The sequence below is a fragment of the Gopherus evgoodei genome, chromosome 3 (assembly GCF_007399415.2).
Source record: "Gopherus evgoodei ecotype Sinaloan lineage chromosome 3, rGopEvg1_v1.p, whole genome shotgun sequence".
NCBI lineage: Eukaryota > Metazoa > Chordata > Testudines > Testudinidae > Gopherus > Gopherus evgoodei.
The window spans coordinates 16,040,355-16,059,537 of record NC_044324.1 but is presented as its reverse complement, the minus strand read 5'-3'; the positions used below and the strand labels follow the sequence as shown (position 1 = coordinate 16,059,537).

Here is a 19,183-nt window from a genome sequence, read left to right as displayed (position 1 = left end):
ATGCAATGTATGAAAAATAGAATGAAGTTTTCTGTGGTGTGAAAACTCAATACTTCCGTCCATGGATGTCAGGGTGCTTTGCAACATCAATGAATTTATCCTTGCAAATTCACTCTGGGTAAAAGTATTGTTTCCATCTTACTAATGGGGAAACATGTGACCTAAGGCCTCTGAGTCCCAAAGTTTGCAGCAGAGCTGGGAATAGGCTTAGGGTCCCCAGATTCTGGGTCCTATGCTTTACTCACAAGACCATACTCCACACCTGTCTGTGTTCAGATTCATAGCTTCAGAGGTGGGTGTGTTGCAGGCAAATCCAAAATACCTACTGTCCCTCAAACCCAAATTCTTGCAGTGCCTTTTGCTATAAACACAGCCTATCTGCAGTTCAAATCTGCTACTATTTCTAATCCATGGTAAAAATGATGCTGCAACCCACGTTTCCTCCTATTCTTCCCTGACTGTCCCCCGCAGCTCCCATTGGGGACCATCAGCAGAGAAAGCTGGAGGAAGTGTTTTCTGGGGCGAGGTGGCAGTGGCCTGTCCCTGCTTCTCATTAGCCAGGAACAGCGGTGGCTCCAGGCATCAGCACTCCAAGCGCGGGCCTCGGGTGGCAAGCCATGGGGGGCGCCTGGCCCCTGCCGGTCGCTGTTAGGGTGGCAGTCAGGCAGCCTTTGTTGCCTGCGGTAGGTCCGCCAGTCCCACAGATTCGGTGGCAATTCAGCAGCAGGTACACTGAATCCGTGGGACCAGCAGACCTCCCGCAGGCAAGCCACTGAATCCGGGGGACTGGGGACCTCCCGCAGGCAAGCCGCCAAAGGCAGCCTGCCTGCCGTGCTTGGGGCGGCAAAAAAGCTAGAGTCGCCCCTGGCCAGGAAAACCTCCCAGCTCAATCTTTCCCTCATCCTTGGAACTGGCCAGTCCCCAGAGTGTGAAACAACATGGAATAAGTTCTAGGAGCTAAAACACTATAAGGCCAATAGAAATAGAAGTCTAGGAGCCCAACAGGAAATCCTGAGAATGCCCAGATCCCATTTGATCTTTACAGGCTACTGCCTGCCCCTCTGAAAGAGGCAGTGGAGGTGTCTATGTGGAGGAGGTGTTACACCATGCCCGAAGTGAACGCTGCACTCAGCAAGATCCAGCTGGTGGGATATTCTCAGAAAATTGTGAGTATCGATACAGCTAACGTCAGGCAAACAAAAGCAATCTTTTCTCCCTTCTCTTTTGTCTTTGTTGGAATCTTCGAGAGCCCTCATTTTCCTGTGCTCGGCACCCATTCTGGATGCTGTGTGGGGGCTAGTCACGCTAGCCTGGAGGGTGGGACAGGATTCCATTCAGTGCCCCACATCACGACCCCACCTGCCTTATGAAGAAGATTCCCCTTTGGTAGGGACAAAGTCAGCTATCTGGATTTCTCAGGGGAGGCTAGTTTTGAACATAAAGCTGAGATACATAAAATTAAAGCTGGCCCAGTGGGATGTGGAGGTGTCTTCTTAATTAGCATATCCTCCAGGTTCCCTGGCCATGTCCCCTCCCCAGCCAGTGCATCTCACTTCTGGGGATCTGCTGAATGTCTCTGCCTCCACTTTTCCACCTCTTCTCGTCCCCCAGTTAACTGGAATATGTGAACACTTTGCACTGGTGCAACCCAACCTCTCTGCACACTTCTCCTTTGGGGCCCTTTGCTGGGGTTTTCTGTGCCATAAGCAAGTGCACATCCTAGAATGAATTAAACTCAACAATTCAATAGCCTACCTTTAGGATAAGGCAGTGTTCACCAACCAGTAGATTGTGATCGACTAGTCGGTCATGGAGCCTCTGCCAGTTGATCACAATCTCCAACCACTAAAAGTCCAGTGGCACAGTGGGGCTAAGGCAGGTTCCCTGCCTGCCCTGGCCCCATGCCACTCCCACAAGTAGCGAGCATGTCCCTACTTGGGGATGGGGGGGCGAGGGGGTCTCCATGCATTGCTGCTGCCTGTAAGCACAGCCCCCGCAGCTCCCATTGTCCGGGAGCTTTGTATAGCAACTAGATAAAGATAAATTGAGATATACCTATCTCATAGAACTGGAAGGAACCCCGAAGGGTCATCGAGTCCAGCCTCCTGCCTTCACTAGCAGGACCAAGTACTGATTTTGCCCCAGATCCCTAAGTGGCCCCCTCAAGGATTGCACTCACTTCCCTGGGTTTAGCAGGCTAATGCTCAAACCACTGAGCTAGCCCTCCCCCCTAGGGAGGGCTTAGATTTTAATCAGTAAACATTAATAGTAATTCACCATTATTTTGACTCCTACATCACAAATGTTGAATCAGTCATTTACTTTATTCATTTTATGTATCTGTGAATCTGAGGCCCTGGATTGTGAACTGTTTGGGAGAGAGACCATGTCTTTACCTGTTTTGTGAGGCATCTAGTATGTGTGTTTGGATGCTTAAAAATATATATATTGCAAGATTCATCCTCTTAGCTTTGTAGCCACAAGGTAAATCATGGTGGTCATAACTGCCTATTTTCCCAGTAACGCATCACTGCATGCAGACAAAAAACATAAGCTTTTTAGAACAAGAGGAAAGGAAACCACTAGATAAAAGAGCACTGCTAAGTAGTTTACACTCAAGGTCTGTCTACGCTTACTGGGGATTGACGCTGCAGCGATTGATCCACTGGGGATCGATTTAGTGGGTCTAGTGAAGACCTGCTAAATCAACCGCAGATCGTTTTCCCATCAAGTCCGGTTCTCCACCAGAACGAGAAGGATAAGGTAAGTCGACAGATCCAGCACGGTGTAGACACCGCAATAAATTGACCTAAGCTACGTTGACTCCAGCTACATTATTCACGTAGCTGGATTTGTGTAATTAGGTCGACTTAACCCCGTAGTGTAGACCTGCCCTCAGAATTTAGGCTATTTTTGTGTGTTTGTAGAAGGAGAGACTGTTCCAAAACCATCTATGGATAATAGTTTCAATAGAAATAGTCTTGCGGGGGGCGGGGGGAGGAGGATTGAGTTTGTCTTTAAATGTAAAACCTTCTCCTGCTATCTTCCCCATCCAAACAGAAGTCTTGCACTAGTGCAGGAGGGGGTGAAATTGTTCTACCTGGGCACTAAAGAAAGTAAAACTCTAAATCATTAAGAGATTTAAAAAAAAATGCCTCTAATCATCTAATTGCTAACTGCAATGTTGTTAAGACTTATTTATAATAAGATCTCATCAGTGCTCTAATTTGTCTCTGTGTTTGTTCTCTTCAGTTTATTTCTCGCAACCTGTTTTTTTCCAGGAGCTGTTTGGTGCCGTGCAGGTTACTCCTCTCAGTTCTGGCTATGCACTTGGAAGCTCCAACTGGATTATACAATCACATTATGAGAAGGTGTCCTATGTTTCGGGGTCCTCGCTGCTCACAACACACCCGCAGGTACAAACACTCTGTTGAAATTTGATAGAACGATTCCATTTCCGGAAGTGGGGAAGTGAATTTGAGGCTCAATAAACAGGGGCCCTCACCTCACTGGGGTCGGGTCTGATGGCAGCAGGCACCTTGTAAAAGTTTCCCCATCTAAGCTGTACTAATGCCCTACATTTGTGATCAGCCAGACGTCCTGGTTAGCATTAAGCAAAGACTGCCACTCTGTTAAGCGGACGAGCATCCTCTAGGTAGTAAGGTGAGATGACTAAACTCTTTGTTACCAGGGATCAAATTTTAATCCAATCTCCAGAAGTAGAAGTCTGCTGCTCTAATTTAAAGGGCCATGTTAACTCTAGAACTTTCCTTTTAAAGCAATACAGCATTGCTTAAAAAACACTGTATGGTCTCTAAAGACAGTTCACAGGCTGCTTCTGTATCACTTCTGAAAGGTCCTTGCTTTGAAGGAATGATGGCTAACTGGGTGCCAGCCTTTCCCCCCTGCTTTTAACAATAGTTAAAAGAGAAGCATTAGCAGGAGGTTTTAATAAAATAATTAAAAAAGATTAGGTTCATTATCAGTAAGTAACCTTGTCCCAAGGAGAGTATCCTCTATAATCTCTGCTGTTGAGTATTGTGCACTGAAAAGCTTGACAGGTAATTTTCATGGTCCCTTTATAATGCAGCTGTATTTACAATAGATAACATATTGGAGTCTCTAAATCCCCATCCTTTTTCTCCAGACTGTCTTGGGTTATGATCTTCCTTGTTTTCAAAGTGAGGCAGGGTTGATTCTTGACATGATGAAGACCTCCCTGGGAAAATCTTGGTGCTGTAGGAAGTAGTTTGGGTAATTCAGTAGGTGTTGCTCTTCTTTCTTAAAAACGAGGAGTACTTGTGGCACCTTAGAGACTAACAAATTTTTTGGGGCATAAGCTTTCGTGGGCTAAGACTCACTTCATCGGATGCATGCAGTGGAAAATATAGTAGAAAGATTATATATATATATAACAGAGAACATGAAAAAATGGGTGTTGCCATACCAACTATAACAAGCCTAATCAATTAAGGTGCTGATAATCGTGCTGAGAATAGGCCACCTTAATTGATTAGTCTCATTATAGTTGATCTGGCAACACCCATTTTTTCATGTTCTGTGTGTGTGTGTGTGTGTATGTGTATGTATATATATATATCTTCCTACTGTATTTTCCACATGGCTACCACTCTGAAACCTGTCTTCTTTCTCAGTTAGTACTGAACTAACACCCAGTAATGTCAGGGGGCACAGTGCTGCTACAAGCACCATCTATTAAGCTATAACGTTCCATGCTTCATTTCTATCCGAAGGTATGTTCTCTTTTTGTTGGAAACTTTGGGCAAAATCCCTTCATCTGCTCTTGAATTCTGAATGTGTCTTTGGGATGGAGGTGGCAGCATGTGAGAAAGCGTGAAGGTGCCTGTTTTGAAAATATAACAAGTGGGCAAAGAAGGCTGGCTTTACTGACTGACTGGAGGCAGGAGTTGATATCTTGATAATGAATGAGAGATGATAGGTAGGGTGTGGGAAGGCCATGAAGGGCCTTGAAAAGTGAAGAAAACTAACTTATATTTGATGTGGTAGAGAAGGAAAGCGCAAATAGAGGGTTGCACTGGTCAAAAGTGATAGAGTAGGAAATAGATTTTTTGCAGCAGCATTCTGAATTGATATGAATGGGTCAAGATTGTATCTTTCAAGGCCAGAAAAAAGGATATTGTCATACTGGAGTCATGAGATGAGAGTCTTCGTTGTATGGATGAAGAGGAAAGGCTGTACCTTAGAAATGGCAAAGACTTAGACATAGCCTGGGTGTGAGGAACTAGAGGGAAGTCTTCGCTGAAGAGGAAGCCCAGGTTGTGGGCTTGAGTGACAGATGGGATGATGGTGCTGTATGCAGTGGTCGAGAAAGGAGGTAGCAGGAGGGCAGGAGAGAAGATGAGCTTAAACTGACAGCTATCCCCACATGTGGAGACGTTGCAGAGATTTTAGTTTGGACAGAAGAGACTGGACTAGCGAGGTAGATCTGTGAATCACCTGCATAGAGGTGATAGTTGAATTTATTTGTGGATGAGATTGCCCAGAGATAAAGTGGAAAGGGAGTGTGAGCAGGATGCTCCCTTGGCTTTGGAATTAGTCTGCAGAATTCACTTGTGTCATTTCACTGGATAGGGAGTGAGACTAAAGCCAATTTCTGACTCCCTTGTCCTACACTTTTTATGTTTTCTCTTAAACACACACCTTTCACATTAAAGTTTAAGCTTATTCAGCTAAGATTTAAAACAGTGGTTCTTGAGCTTTAACAGCTTGTGAACCCCTTTCACTAAAATGTCAAGTCTCGCAGACCCCCTCCTAAAAATGAATATTTCCAGGGATTTTCTCCTTTACCTGAGTATAATTAATAAAAGCAGTGATCTTGAAATATAATATTTGGTTTTATGACATACTTATTACACACTATTATTAATTATTATTTATCATTACAGTATTTTTATTACATTATGAAAATGGCAACACTCTTCCAAGATCTCCCTTTCGTAGCTTGTATCACTTTGAATAAGCCTGTTATAAGACAAGGCTCCTATGTTTCATCAAGGAGTATCAGATGTGAAACAGCATGAAGGAATTTAAGAAGCCAACTCAGAGTTCCTCCTGCACATGCATTCAGGTGTTAAGCAGTCCAGGCAAACAGTGCACATTACGACAAAGCTTAAACTTGTTCTTCGTAATAATTTTAAAAACACTAGCAGCCTATTTAATATTAAAAACAGCAAAAAAAAATCCACCTCCCTTTCCATTTCTTATAAGGAGTCTTGAAGGTTAAATCTCCTCAGTGTGATAGATAAGCTTGCTTTCATCTGCTTAGCTCTTGGAAGTCCAGAGGCTCCAGGCTGCTGGCCCCATGCTGCCCGGGGTCCCTAAGGACAGCTCTGTTCGCCATTAGGGAATTTTTTCCTGAGAACTCCATGAAACATTTCATGAACCCCAGTTTGGGAATCACTGATTTTAAAACAAATCAAGAAAACAATGTTAAGAGCCACGTTGCATGTCCTATGTATTTGTGGTGCTTATTTAGCAAGGAAGACATATTATTTTCTTTTTCAGTCTTTCTTGCTGTATCTGTGTACCACAAATATATACGGGATGTGTTAACATGCCCAGATTAACATTGCTATAGGACTAGTAACCCTTTCAATTCTTAATTCCTTTCAACTGTGCAACCTTAACAGTCCATCAGGAGTCTTTGTCTTAGTTTTTTATATTGCCCTTTAAAATTTACCTGATTTACAACATTATTGACATAGCAGCAGCCAATGATCTCCATTCTGGTCCACTGTTCCATTGAGTTAATAGTGTTTGTGTTCGTGGATGTATCTCCTTTCATGGATAAAATATACCTATTTTTCCTTCACCCTGTTACGCCGTGATCTTCCTTAGTATTGGGCGGAGTATAGCACACTTGACTTCCTTACAGAACATAAGGACACTGATGAAGAGAAACTGCAGCAAGCAAATCAGGTTGAAATATAGTGCAGTAATGCAAGTTAATCTGTTGTCTAGCCAAGTTAACTGAACATTTTGTGGATATACAGTGGTTTTCATGCAGGGTGCTGGGGAGTATTTCAAGTGTCTTCTGTGCACGTAATCAGTCTTTCAAGAGTTATCCTGGATCCATTTTGCCCTGTACATTTGCCTCTGTCTCTCTCAGAAGCGTATCCTTCTCAGGTCACTGTAGCTTTCTGACTGGTTCCTTTTGTATATAGTGCTAGTAGGCCAGATCGAGGTCTTATATGAGGTACTTAAAGCACTTTCATGGGAAATGTAAGTCGGGTGGGCAGCTAGATTCCATTCCTGACTGCTCCATATAGAGCTGCAGAGTTTTAAAGGATTTATTTGATGAGATCTGCGCTGGACACACACTATGACTTTTGCTCTTCGCTCTTATGTTCTGACAGAGGGTTCCCATTGAAGACATTGCCTAGATGCCTATTAGCACTAGAAATGTATGGAATTGCCTACTGGCGCTGAAGTGGAGACCTTGAGGTGACAGTGTGAATAGGATTGTCACTAAAAGCCTTTTAAAGACCTATTGTTTTCATTAACCTGAAGAATCAATGCAAGCCCTCTCAGTGCAGTAGAGCTGAAATTATGGGTATCTAATATAGCATAATCATTATGTACATTATCACTGGCAGACTCAATATTTATTTTTCCGCATTATTGGTGCTTCTGTGTATGTGCATTATATTTGTCACAGGCATACGACGCATATTCATGGACTCAGAGATGGTCTTCTATGAGCCTGGCCCTGTGAGGTGCTGAGCGCCCTCAACTTCCATTGAAGACAATGGGCAAAATTCATTGGTGAGATCAAGGGCTGCTGTGAAGATCTTTGCACTGCCTCCATGCTACACCGGGAGCATGGGAATTGTGCCAGGGTCCTTTAGTTTCTCAGGAGTCTCTGCATCAGCCTTGCATAGGCTGGTGCAAAAATCTGTATTGGGGGTAGGCCAGGGGAGAAGGCAGGGATCCACATGTGAGAATCCATGGCCCGAAAACACCAGACAAGGGGTGCACAGGGGCTGCAGCTGCTACTCCATGCTAAAAGTTTCAATGGTAGTTGTGAGGGGATTGCAATGTGGTCCCCCAGGCTGGGGCCAGAGTTCCTTTCTCTAGCCCAACTATTCCATAGCTGCAGTGTCCTATTGATCAGCCCTGGAGGGAGAAGTGAATTTCTCTCAGTCAGAAGCAGCAAAGAGTCCTGTGGCACCTTATAGACTAACAGACGTATTGGAGCATGAGCTTTCGTGAGTGAATACCCACTTCGTCGGATGCATTTCTGAAGTTTACCATTTCAATTCCATACTAGCACCCATTACATATAATCTCTGATTTTAGACTCTGTATAATTAATGTGGGGGTGTTGGGGGAAGAGAGTTTATTGCCCTCCTCATTTAATTTAATTCTGCTGAAATGTCAGATTATTAGCCCTAGAGAATGAAGTCCTCTAGGCAGCACAATGCAAGTTGTCCTTACACTGCCCTGCCAATGTGTTTCAACCCTGACCTACAGGGACTGCCTCTACAGGTGGAAGTTTCCACTCCATTTTCATGGCCCATTTCGTATTTGGCGCCTCTGGTGAGCCAGCAAAGAGGCCGATTGTGGTGATGGTTTTCTGTGGTGTAAGCCTGTGTCCGTTAGGAGCTGGACGTAGCGTGGCTTATGTATGGACAAGATGTCACCCGTCACTGCAGCCAGGTTCAGACACCGGCCTGCTTTACCCATGCATAGTGGATCCAGTTTGATTTGTACTTTGTGGTTGTACGGGATCAGTGCAATACTGTGCACACAATGAATCAGGGCTGCACACCACTTTGGACATCTATTACATTGAAGCCATCTTTTATTTTAAGCCCGTAGCCTTGAGCACAAGCTGCAAAGACACATGAATTAAGAATGGAGATCCTATAACACTGTTTTGATTGAATCATGGAAGGCGGTTTAATGTGGAAAGGAGTGGCAATGTAGAGGGTAGTTTTCTTCATTAGTTTGACTGTAGTGTTGCACTGCAGATGCTGTAGTTAAGTTTGTGATGCGGTTTCTGTACAACTCTTCATATTTCGTTTTATTTTGTCAACTGCATGTAACTTTAGGGGTTAAATGTAATTTTTTTTTGATTGACATTTAATTTTTTTAAATGCACCAGTAACAGCTTTCTAGGTGCATTAATAAAAATACTAATGGATCACAAAAATCCATGATAATTGTCCCGTCCTACATCCCCCTGCCCCCCCCACCTCTACAAAGGCCTAGACAAGTAAACGAGACTAAAAGTGTGTCTTGAAATTGGCTAACTAGCTCTGCCACTGGGGCAGTGGAGCTGGCTGTATATTTAAGGACCCTGTACTGAGAATACCCTGACTCCAGCTTCCCCGTTTAAGAAATCTGCAGCTCCTGTCTCAAGGATCCCAGGAGAGAGGGAGGTTCCCAAGACCCAAGCAATACGTGTTTTTTTATAGATCAAAGCTAACACCTTGAATTGCACTTGAAACCTAGCTGGAGGCCAGTGCAGTCTGTGGAGCTCAGAGGTAATACGCTTTCTACATTACATCTTCAGAAATTTCTACTGTTAACATTGCAGCCATGCTGTCAGCTCCTAAGGCCGCAAGATGATTCGTCTGTTGAGGATGCTACTTTCAGAGGGGTCTAGTGCCAACTCAATAATATGAGTTTTCTTGGAAGATACAGACATGGCTATACAAGAGTGAGGGGGGATTTGATAGCTGCCTTCAACTACCTGAAGAGAGGTTCCAAAGAGGATGGAGCTCGGTTGTTCTCAGTGGTGGCAGATGACAGAACAAGGAGCAGTGGTCTCAAATTGCAGTGGGGGAGGTTTAGGTTGGACATTAGGAAACGGTATTTCACTTGGCGGGTGGTGAAGCACTGGAATGGGTTACTTAGGGAGGTGGTGGAATCTCCATCTATAGAGGTTTTTAAGGCCTGGCTTGGCAAAGCCCTGGCTGGGATGATTTAGTTGGGGTTGGTTCTGCTCTGAACAGGGGAGTGGACTAGATGACCTCCTGAGGTCTCTTCAAACCCTAATCTATGATTCTGATCTGCTGGCTAGCTTTTGTTGCATCTCCACACATGCAGGATGGTCGGAAGTTAACTTGTTCCATAATCTCTGCAGTTTTGTGTTGTTACTTTATTACCAATCCTCCTCTTACTGTAAAACAGGGAAAACCTGTGCTGTGACTGTTACTGAATTTACTTCACTTCATTCTTTTTCAGGCCATGGACCAGGCTTCTCTTAAAAACAGCGATGTTCTCATTCTGACGGGGCTTACCCAGATTCCCACCGCTAACCCAGATGGCATGGTGGGGGAGTTCTGCAGTAACCTGGGTAGGTCACTATTGTAAGAAGCACTTTGCTTATTGTATCATCTTATTCGTTGCTTTTGTTGGGAAATAATTTGGTGATTCCCAGAACTGGGTAAGTTGCCTGACTATATCTTCTGGCATAAAACTAGCTGTTTAGATTTTATGATGTGCTCCTGATGTCATTAATAAAGTGCCTTAAGAGACACGGGTTGTACCTGAGATGTTTTGGAATGGAGCAGGTTTAATGAGATTTAATCATCTGCTGCTCTTGGTTTGCTAAGTATGCAGCCTTGCTGCCAACCGACTACGTGTTGCCTAGGTTTTGAATAGACACCCCAGCTGAAATATTATTGTTTCCTTCCTGTGTCTCACCCAGTGTAAAATCCTTGCACACCATTTTTGTGCCTTTCTGTTTCTTTCCTTACACCTGGCTTACAAATATATCAGAAGAAAACAGCACAATCTTCTTTATTTTTTATTTTATATATATTTATAGGCCACAGAAATATAAAACCTAATCACAAGCTTTCACAGCTGCAAAAGCTGCTAATTGCAAGCTGTAACATCAGAGTGTGAGTTGCAGCATTTCCCAGCCTGTTTGAAATGTGACCTCTGATTTTTTTTTCCCCTCTCTTCTCCCTCCTACCACATCCCTTCCTGTGATTACTCCTCTGTCCTCATGGTTTCTCCTCACAGATGTTCTGCTGCTTCTGCCTGTTCTTCTAGCAAACACCTTTATTGTAAACTATATATATATTTTGAAGGTGGTCAGGGTTGTAACAAAAATCACAACTTCACTCTTGTATAGTGAGGAACTCAAAGGACTAGAAACCTAAATAAACCAAGCCTCATGACACCATAGTTAGGTAAACAAGTATTATTAGCCCCATTTTACAGTTGGGGAAACATGAGGCACATAGGTTAGGTGACTTGCCCAAGGTCACAAAGGAAGCCTGTGGCAGAGTTGGGAACAGAACCCAGGAATCTTGGCTCCTGCTTGACAACTCCTTCTGACAAAAGCAGTAGATAGTAAATTCTCATCCATGCATAAATTCAAGCGCAAAATCACTAGATGGATGTTCCCTCCCACTTTAAAGATTCTCTTTAAATCCCAGTGTGGGGATATAATTCTAGTTAGAGGGCAAATTGTTGACCAAGGGATTTACTGGATTCTCCACTACTTGAAGTTTTTACATCAAGATTGGATGTCTTTCTGAAAGATATATGTGCTTCCATTCAACCATAGGACATTGGCCTTGCTATGGGAATTACTGGATGAAATTCTATGGCTTGTGTCACACGGGGTCAAATTAGATGATCATAATGGTCACTGAGCATTAAAATCTATGAATTGCTTGCATTTTGTTATGCAGTAAAGCAGACACACATTTTATTCCTTTTCCAATATCGTAAAATAACAGCATGTTTGTGATTATTAACATGTAGCTAAGATCAGGAGTGTAACTCCAAAAGCTTCACCTTCAGCTCAGTTTTCATCTACATCAGAGCACTCTGTGGCTTAGACACCCAACCCCCATTATTAGAGTCACGTGCATGATTCCCCACCCTGAGCTTATCTTCCAAGTCATATTAGTTTAGTGACCAACCACTTTTTACAGTGGTCTGTGCTGCTGCTCCGATTCATTGCAGCTGTGAAAGATGGACTTGTATTTGCATTGCCTTGGGCATCATCAGCAAAATTTGCAGACTCTCTCTGGGTGTGTGTTTATTCAGATGCCAACTTGACCTTGCACCAGCAGCTGTTGGAAATTCAAGTATCTTGTTTTGAGTTGTAAATTCAAACCATTTATTGTGGCGTTACTGAACAAGATTAAATTTGAAATGCCAAAATTATAATATATTAAATTTTCAGTACATCGTCAAGATAAATTGTGCTCAAAACTCTGCTTTCCGATACACACATCCTCTTATTGACATCTGTAGAAGTCACCCTTGTGTATCTGAGAGCAGATTTGTGTGTTACGGAGAGTCATGAATTAGGGTCCAGTTCTGTAGACATGTAACTGACACTGTGCAAACAAATGATGTGTTTAACCAACATCTGGATAGAAAGAACCAACAATGTTTATGCAAACCACTGCAGGGTCTCCAGCTAACATGTTTAATTATTTGTCATGCCCTCTACATCTCATAATGTAATATTCAAAGAGGTGCAACTCAAAGACAGCAGTCTGCCACCGTTTTTGACTGAAGTTTTTCGTAGGAAAATGCCAGTTTGTCACAAACTGAAATTTTTCATGGGAACTTATCTGGGTTGATGACACTTTTAGGAAGGTTTTTTGGGTGCAGGATGGAATTTCAAAGAGCCTCACCCCAGAATAACCGGTAGCTATGTGGGTGTCCCAAGGTCAAGTCCCTGGTCTGACAGATTAGGAATAGGAACTTGAACCTGGGTCTCTCACATCCCGGGAGAGCGCTCTAATTCCTGGGATTTTGGCTGTTCTGGGGTGGGGATGTCTTGCTGTTTTGCAAAAAATGCCCCAAATTCTTGGTTTCCTCCCAGTGTGAAATGGAAAACTTTTTTAAATCTCAAATTTGTGGTAGGATGAGAAAAATGTTTCCTGTCTAGCTGTAGTGTATACAGAACAATGCATTTGTGAAGACTGGATGGTGGTCTGGTCAGGTGGTCTGGATGCCCCTGTTTTATAGGGTTCACCCTTAATATTTCATTTACGGTAGCACTTTAGAACCCCAGTCATGGATTAGGATTGAGTTGCACTAGGTACTATATAGGCAAGTAACTGACACTGTGCAAACAAGTGATACCTGTTGAACCAACATCTGGATCAGGGGTTGGCAACCTTTCAGAAGTGGTGTGCTGAGTCTTCATTTATTCACTCTAATTTAAGGTTTCGTGTGCCAGTAATACATTTTAATGTTTTTAGAAGGTCTCTTTCTATAATTTTATAATATATAACTGAGCTATAGTTGTATGTAAAGTAAATAAGGTTTTTAAAATGTTTAAGAAGCTTCATTTAAAATTAATTTAAAATGCAGAGCCCCCCGAACCGGTGGCCAGGACCCGGGCAGTGTGAGTGCCACTGAAAATCAGGTTGCGTACCGCCTTCAGCAAGCATGCCGTAGGTTGCCTACCCCTGATCTGGATAGACAGAACCAACAATGTTTATGCAAAACACTGCAAGTCTGCAGCTCACATGTTTAATTATCTGTTATGCCCTCTACATCTCATGAGCAATGTAATATTCAGAGAGAGATAACTCAATGAAAGCAGTTAGGCACAATTAACCAAAATGGGGAGAAACTTCTACAAAAGGAAAAGGAGAAATCCAAGTGAGGCAGCAAATTTCCCGTCAGCCCCACTTTCAACTGTCGCGTCAGAGACATGTAGCTTACAGCCATAAGATATTTTCTAGGAATAAATGTAAGACTTAAAACACTGAGCCGTGAATAAGATAGAGCTATGCATATGAACTGTACTTAAAAGAAGGGATTGTTAAAATTGTGCTGTACCTCAACTTGTCTGAGGAGGGAATGAGAGCAGACTAGATCTGAGCAGATGTTATAACTGGAAGAGATTCTTGCCATAGCCTGTAAACTCTGAGACTGTGAAGGAGCATACTACCCTGTCATAAACAGATAGCTAAGGGTTAATGTCTCTTTCACCTGAAAAAAAAAAAAGTAACCTGAAGCACCTGACCAGAGGACCAATCAGGAAACCGGATTTTTTCAACTCTGGGTGGAGGAAAGTTTGTGTCTGACTGCTTTGTCTGTCTGTCTGCCTCTCTCTCAGCTATGAGAAGGATTTCTATTTCCTGCTTTCTAATCTTAGGTTTCCAAGTTGTAAGTACAAAGTCGGTTTTTTCTTTTGTATTACTTGTCTATAGTTGCTGGTGTGCTTTAAATTGTATTCTTTTGAATAAGGCTGTTTATTCAATATTCTTTTAAGCAATTGACCCTGTATTTGTCACCTTAATACAGAGAGACCATTTGTATGTATTTTTCTTTCTTTTTCTATAAAGTTTTCTTTTAAGACCTGTTGGAGTTTTTCTTTAGTGGGGAACTTCAGGGAATTGGGTCTGCAGCTCACCAGGGAATTGGTGGGAGGAAGAAGTCAGGGGGAGGTCTGTGTGTGTTAGATTTGCTAGCCTGATTTTGCATTCCCTCTGGGTGAAGAGGAAAGTGCTTTTGTTTCCAGGACTGGAATTACAGAGGGTGGACTCCCTCTGCTTAGATTCACGGAGGTTGCTTCTGTGTATCTCTCCAGGAGCACCTGGGAGGGGAAGGGAAAAGATTTATTTCCCTTTGTTGTGAGACTCAAGGGTTTGGGTCTTGGGGTCCCCAGGGAAGGGTTTTGGGGGGACCAGAGTGCCCCAAAACACTCTAATTTTTTGGGTGGTGGCAGCAGTACCAGGTCCAAGCTGGTAACTAAGCTTGGAGGTTTTTCATGCTAACCCCCATATTTTGGACGCTAAGGTCCAAATCTGGGACTAGGTTTTGACATACCCCTTTAAGGGACAGACTGGAGCCTATGGCCGAAATAGCCTGGGGTATAATCCAGGAGGCCCTGCCTGCCCTAGCACTGGGCTCTTTGAACAGGAAGGCGAGCAAGAGAGGGGAGTAGAAGCCGCCCAGGCTGCAGTGGGATAGGGTTTGTGTCTCAGACCTGGCTACACCACGCAGTGAGGTTGACATAAGCTGCCTTGCATCGGCCTAGCTGTGTGGAAGGATCTTCACTTAAATTTGGCTCCCACTGACGTCAGAGTGTCTCTGCATTGATTTAGTAACACCACCTCAGTGAGCCATGTCGACTCACAGTCGATGTAATTAGGTCAACACAGTGTCAGTGTAGACACCGCGTTACTAACGTCGACTTTTTACTGGCCTCACAGTGCCCCACGCTGACAATACAAATGCTCCTCCCGACAACGTGCACCGCTGACACAAGGAGCCAAGTGTGCACGCACACAAGCGACTTAATAACCACAGGGGCTGTATGCCGACAAAAGTTAGGTCAACACAATTCTGTAGTGTAGACATGGCCTCCAACTCCAGGAGACCAGCCCAACCAGACAAAAGACTTGGTTTTGTGGTATTGGGAGCTCTGCACCAGGGTTCTGATGTGAGGACTTTCGGAACAGGCTATTGTAATTGCTCCTGACTTAGAAGCTTATTAAAATGGGATGTGCTATTTTGTTAATGGTGGGGGGGAGGCAGGTTCTCCTTACCCTAGTCTGTTAAAGCAAACCTGTTGCCACCCCAGTCAGGGGGATGCAAAGGCAGGACACACTGACAGTGCCATGCTAGCCCACAGGGACTTTAGCCACACCTTTTTACAGAGCCTGTTAAACTTCTTCGAAAGTTTCTGCCAAATCCTGGTATAATCCTGTCCCTGGTTTAAATCCCTCCTCAAGCTGAGGGTGCCATTGTCCTTCCTGTTTAAATTGGGAAGAATGGAAGGCAGTGTCATCCAAACCTGATGTCAAGGGCTAGGTGTGAGGAGTTCTTGGCTCCAGCACTTGTTGCCTATAGTCACCAGTTCCTTAGGTTGAGATTGCATTTCTACAGCATCATCCCACAGGAGGTCAAAGCACTTTCTAACATTTAAGTCTCACAACGCTCCTGTGAGGCAGACAAGTATAAATTCCTCATCTGGAAAATGGGCATGGGGGAGGTACAGGGAGTTAAGATTTTCAAAGCCAGCTGGGGGAAATGTAAGATTAAATTCTCTAGCTGGTTTTAAAAACGAAGGACGATTATTTTTATTAATTGTTATCAAAGTATTAGACTTTGCATATGATCCAGGAGAGGACAGTAACCCCAGTCCTCTTCCCGTCCTTCACTGATGTGTAATGCAGCTCTGATAAATACCGGGAAAGAACTCTCTGACCCTTTGTCGAAAACAGTGTGTAGTAAAAGCATCTCCTGTTTGAAGTTGGGCACCTAGGCACGTAGTGGTATTTTCAAAAACTCCTATATGATTCTTTAGGCACCTAAATACCCCTAAATTGCTAGATCTTTGTCCATCTGAGTTTGTCAACAAATTGAAGTCACGGACATAATTATAGCAAGATTTAATATCTGCATTTCCAGCTCTTTCACAGGTTTTTGTTTTAATGCTTTGATGCATAATATTACTGCTGCTGCATTTCAGTTAACGTTGGTAGATGGGTTTTGCACCATGGTCACAGAAGAAATCCCAGTTCGGCAACAATTTCTCATTGAGATTGACAACGGAGAAATGCTTTGTCATAAGGTGCTACAGCAGTTGTGTAGCTGCATGCAGCCAGATAAATAAAATGTTTCTCCTGGGCTTCCTTTCAGCGCCATACTCAGATCATCTAACGAAGTGGTTATTCACCCATGAAAGCTTATGCTCCAATACTTCTGTTAGTCTATAAGGTGCCACAGGACTCTTTGTCGCTTTATACTCAGATTGCACAGGAAAAGTATTTTTATTTTCCACTTGTTCTCTGCCTGCCCATGACTTATACAGCTGACACCTTTTGCAGCTGCTTCTGTTGTTGTGTTGAAGGAATTTAGACACATTTGTAACTTTAGAAAAGAAAATCCCTTCATGTTTGGGGTGGCTGAGTCAGGTTTGAAAGAACTAGACTTTCTAACCACAAATTAAAATCCTCAGCCATTTATCTGAAATAGCAAAATTGAGTACAAAACAATTTACAAGGTCTGGGATCTTTCAGATGAGACCGAAGAACAGCTGTTCTGCATGGACAGGAGTAGATTTATAGAGTGTTTTTTATGTCAGGAGTGTCTTTGGTCAGTTTCTTCAGTCAGAATTTCTCCTCTTGTGTACTGACGCAGCACTACCCTCTACTGGATGGAGTGTCAGACAGGCTCAAGTGTGTATCATCGGTCCCACGGCTAACAGAAGCTCCTTTTGCTCAAAGCTGTGCTTTTGGAGGAGGAGGATCTGATTGTCTTACTTAAGGCTGTGAAGTCTTGAGGGGTCAGAAATCTCTCTGCACACATCACTCACTCTGTTAAGCAGCATGTTGTGCACCAGTTATCTAGATAGCTGCTTCCCTGTGCCCTGTGGAGCTTATTGGAATGAAAAATACTTTTTGAAACCTGTTAATTCTCCCTTCTCTTTCTCCCTCAAGCTATGACTGTCCGGAATGGAGGAAACGTCCTGGTTCCATGTTATCCTTCTGGAGTGATATATGACCTGCTGGAGTGTCTTTATCAATACATCGACTCTGCAGGACTCTCCAATGTCCCCTTTTACTTCATCTCACCTGTTGCCAACAGCTCCCTGGAGTTCTCCCAGATCTTTGCTGAGTGGTAGGTGTTAGTGGGCTACTCTGTCAGACTGGAGTTCAACGTACACATTACAGTAAAGGTGTGCAGAGTGAGCGCTGATAGCTGCAGATTCTGTCTACTTGGAACATTCAGGATACACACGACATAGGAATTATGTACATGCCTTTTCAGTTACAGGAATAGGTGTGCATGGATGTTCTGTAATTAGAGTGGCATTAGGTCCAGTAGAATGTATGTTGAATCTGTTTAAGAAACACAGATGTGTTTTGACACTGGCACTCAGAGCCAGTAAGTAAACGACGCACTTGCTCAGAGTGACTTTCAGATACATTTTTCTTACCTGTTGTGAGTCTCACTTAGGGTGACCAGATGTCCCGATTTTATAGGGACAGTCCTGATTTTTGGGTTTTTTCTTGTATAGGTGCCTATTACCCCTCACCCCCGTCCCGATTTTTCACACTTGCTGTTTGGTCACCCTAGTCTCACTCAGTGCTCCAAGGAGTATATACAGTCCAACTACATAAGCTGGTGAGGTTTTTTTTTATATTCCTAACACAGATGAGCCATGGAACTGCGGGCCTGACCACTTGTGATGATCATGTATTTGTTAAGCAATAAGAAGATCCTGTACGACACAAATAAACTAATCCATGCCTCAGATCTTTTGATCTGGAAGACAGAAAAACAAGGTGCACTGGGAAAAACTGAGATGAGTAAATTCTTCTGGAAGTATTTGGAGAAGGAAAGATCTGATGGATTAAGAGGCCATGCTACTTTAAGCAAGAGTAGGGAAATCTAGGTTTTGGCCCCTAACCAAATTTCAGTGTAGGTATTCTAAATTATACCCATTCAATAGTACTGCAGTTAAACAGCTGCTGCATTTTATTTGACTGGTGGCTGTACTTTAATAGTTAATTAAGTGATTCCTTTATACATAGTTTGAATCAGGGTGTTATAAAATTTCAAGACTGGTTAGTACTTTTTTTTTTTTTTTTTTAACAACAAGTACAGTGGTTAGGCAGCACAAAGCATATTATGCAAGTGGAAATCATATTTTGTCAATTACATCTAGTTTGCAGAATTCAGACACTTAATAGTTTACTGAAATTCTAGAATATTTATTATTTGAGACCAGTTTAAAACATACTTTAATCCTACTTGTACAGTAATTTATCTTCAAAAGTCAGTAGAGACACTACTAATCCTCAGCAGCAAAGAATCCTGTGGCACCTTATAGACTAACAGACGTTTTGGAGCATGAGCTTACGTGGGTGAATACCCACTTCCCACTTTCACCCACGAAAGCTCATGCTCCAGAATGTCTGTTAGTCTATAAGGTGCCACAGGATTCTTTGCTGCTTTTACAGCTCCAGACTAACACGGCTACCCTCTGATACTAATCCTCAGACATTCTTACAAGGTAAAATATTTACCTTGTTCACAGAAAACCTAGGCAGAGGTTGTGACTTCTCTAAAACCACAGATGGATCTGGGGTTAGAACTGAGGAATTCCTGTCTGATAATCCCATGATAGTGTGCTAGACCAAGGGCTTCGTCCACACTTGGACCTAGGCCAAAACACTCTACAGTGTGTGGC

The 19,183-nt window shown here is 43.1% G+C and overlaps 1 protein-coding gene across 2 annotated transcripts in view; it reads left to right on the top strand.

Annotated features, from left to right (window-relative positions):
* INTS9 (integrator complex subunit 9) overlaps positions 1–19,183 on the top strand; it is an 83,433-nt gene that overhangs the window by 30,602 nt on the left and 33,648 nt on the right. For both annotated transcript variants that reach the window (XM_030555177.1, XM_030555178.1), the window contains 4 exons: positions 1,046–1,166; positions 3,282–3,416; positions 10,234–10,345; positions 17,427–17,607. In XM_030555177.1, the coding sequence (XP_030411037.1) occupies positions 1,046–1,166; positions 3,282–3,416; positions 10,234–10,345; positions 17,427–17,607 (549 nt within the window). The remainder of the gene's footprint in view (positions 1–1,045; positions 1,167–3,281; positions 3,417–10,233; positions 10,346–17,426; positions 17,608–19,183) is intronic.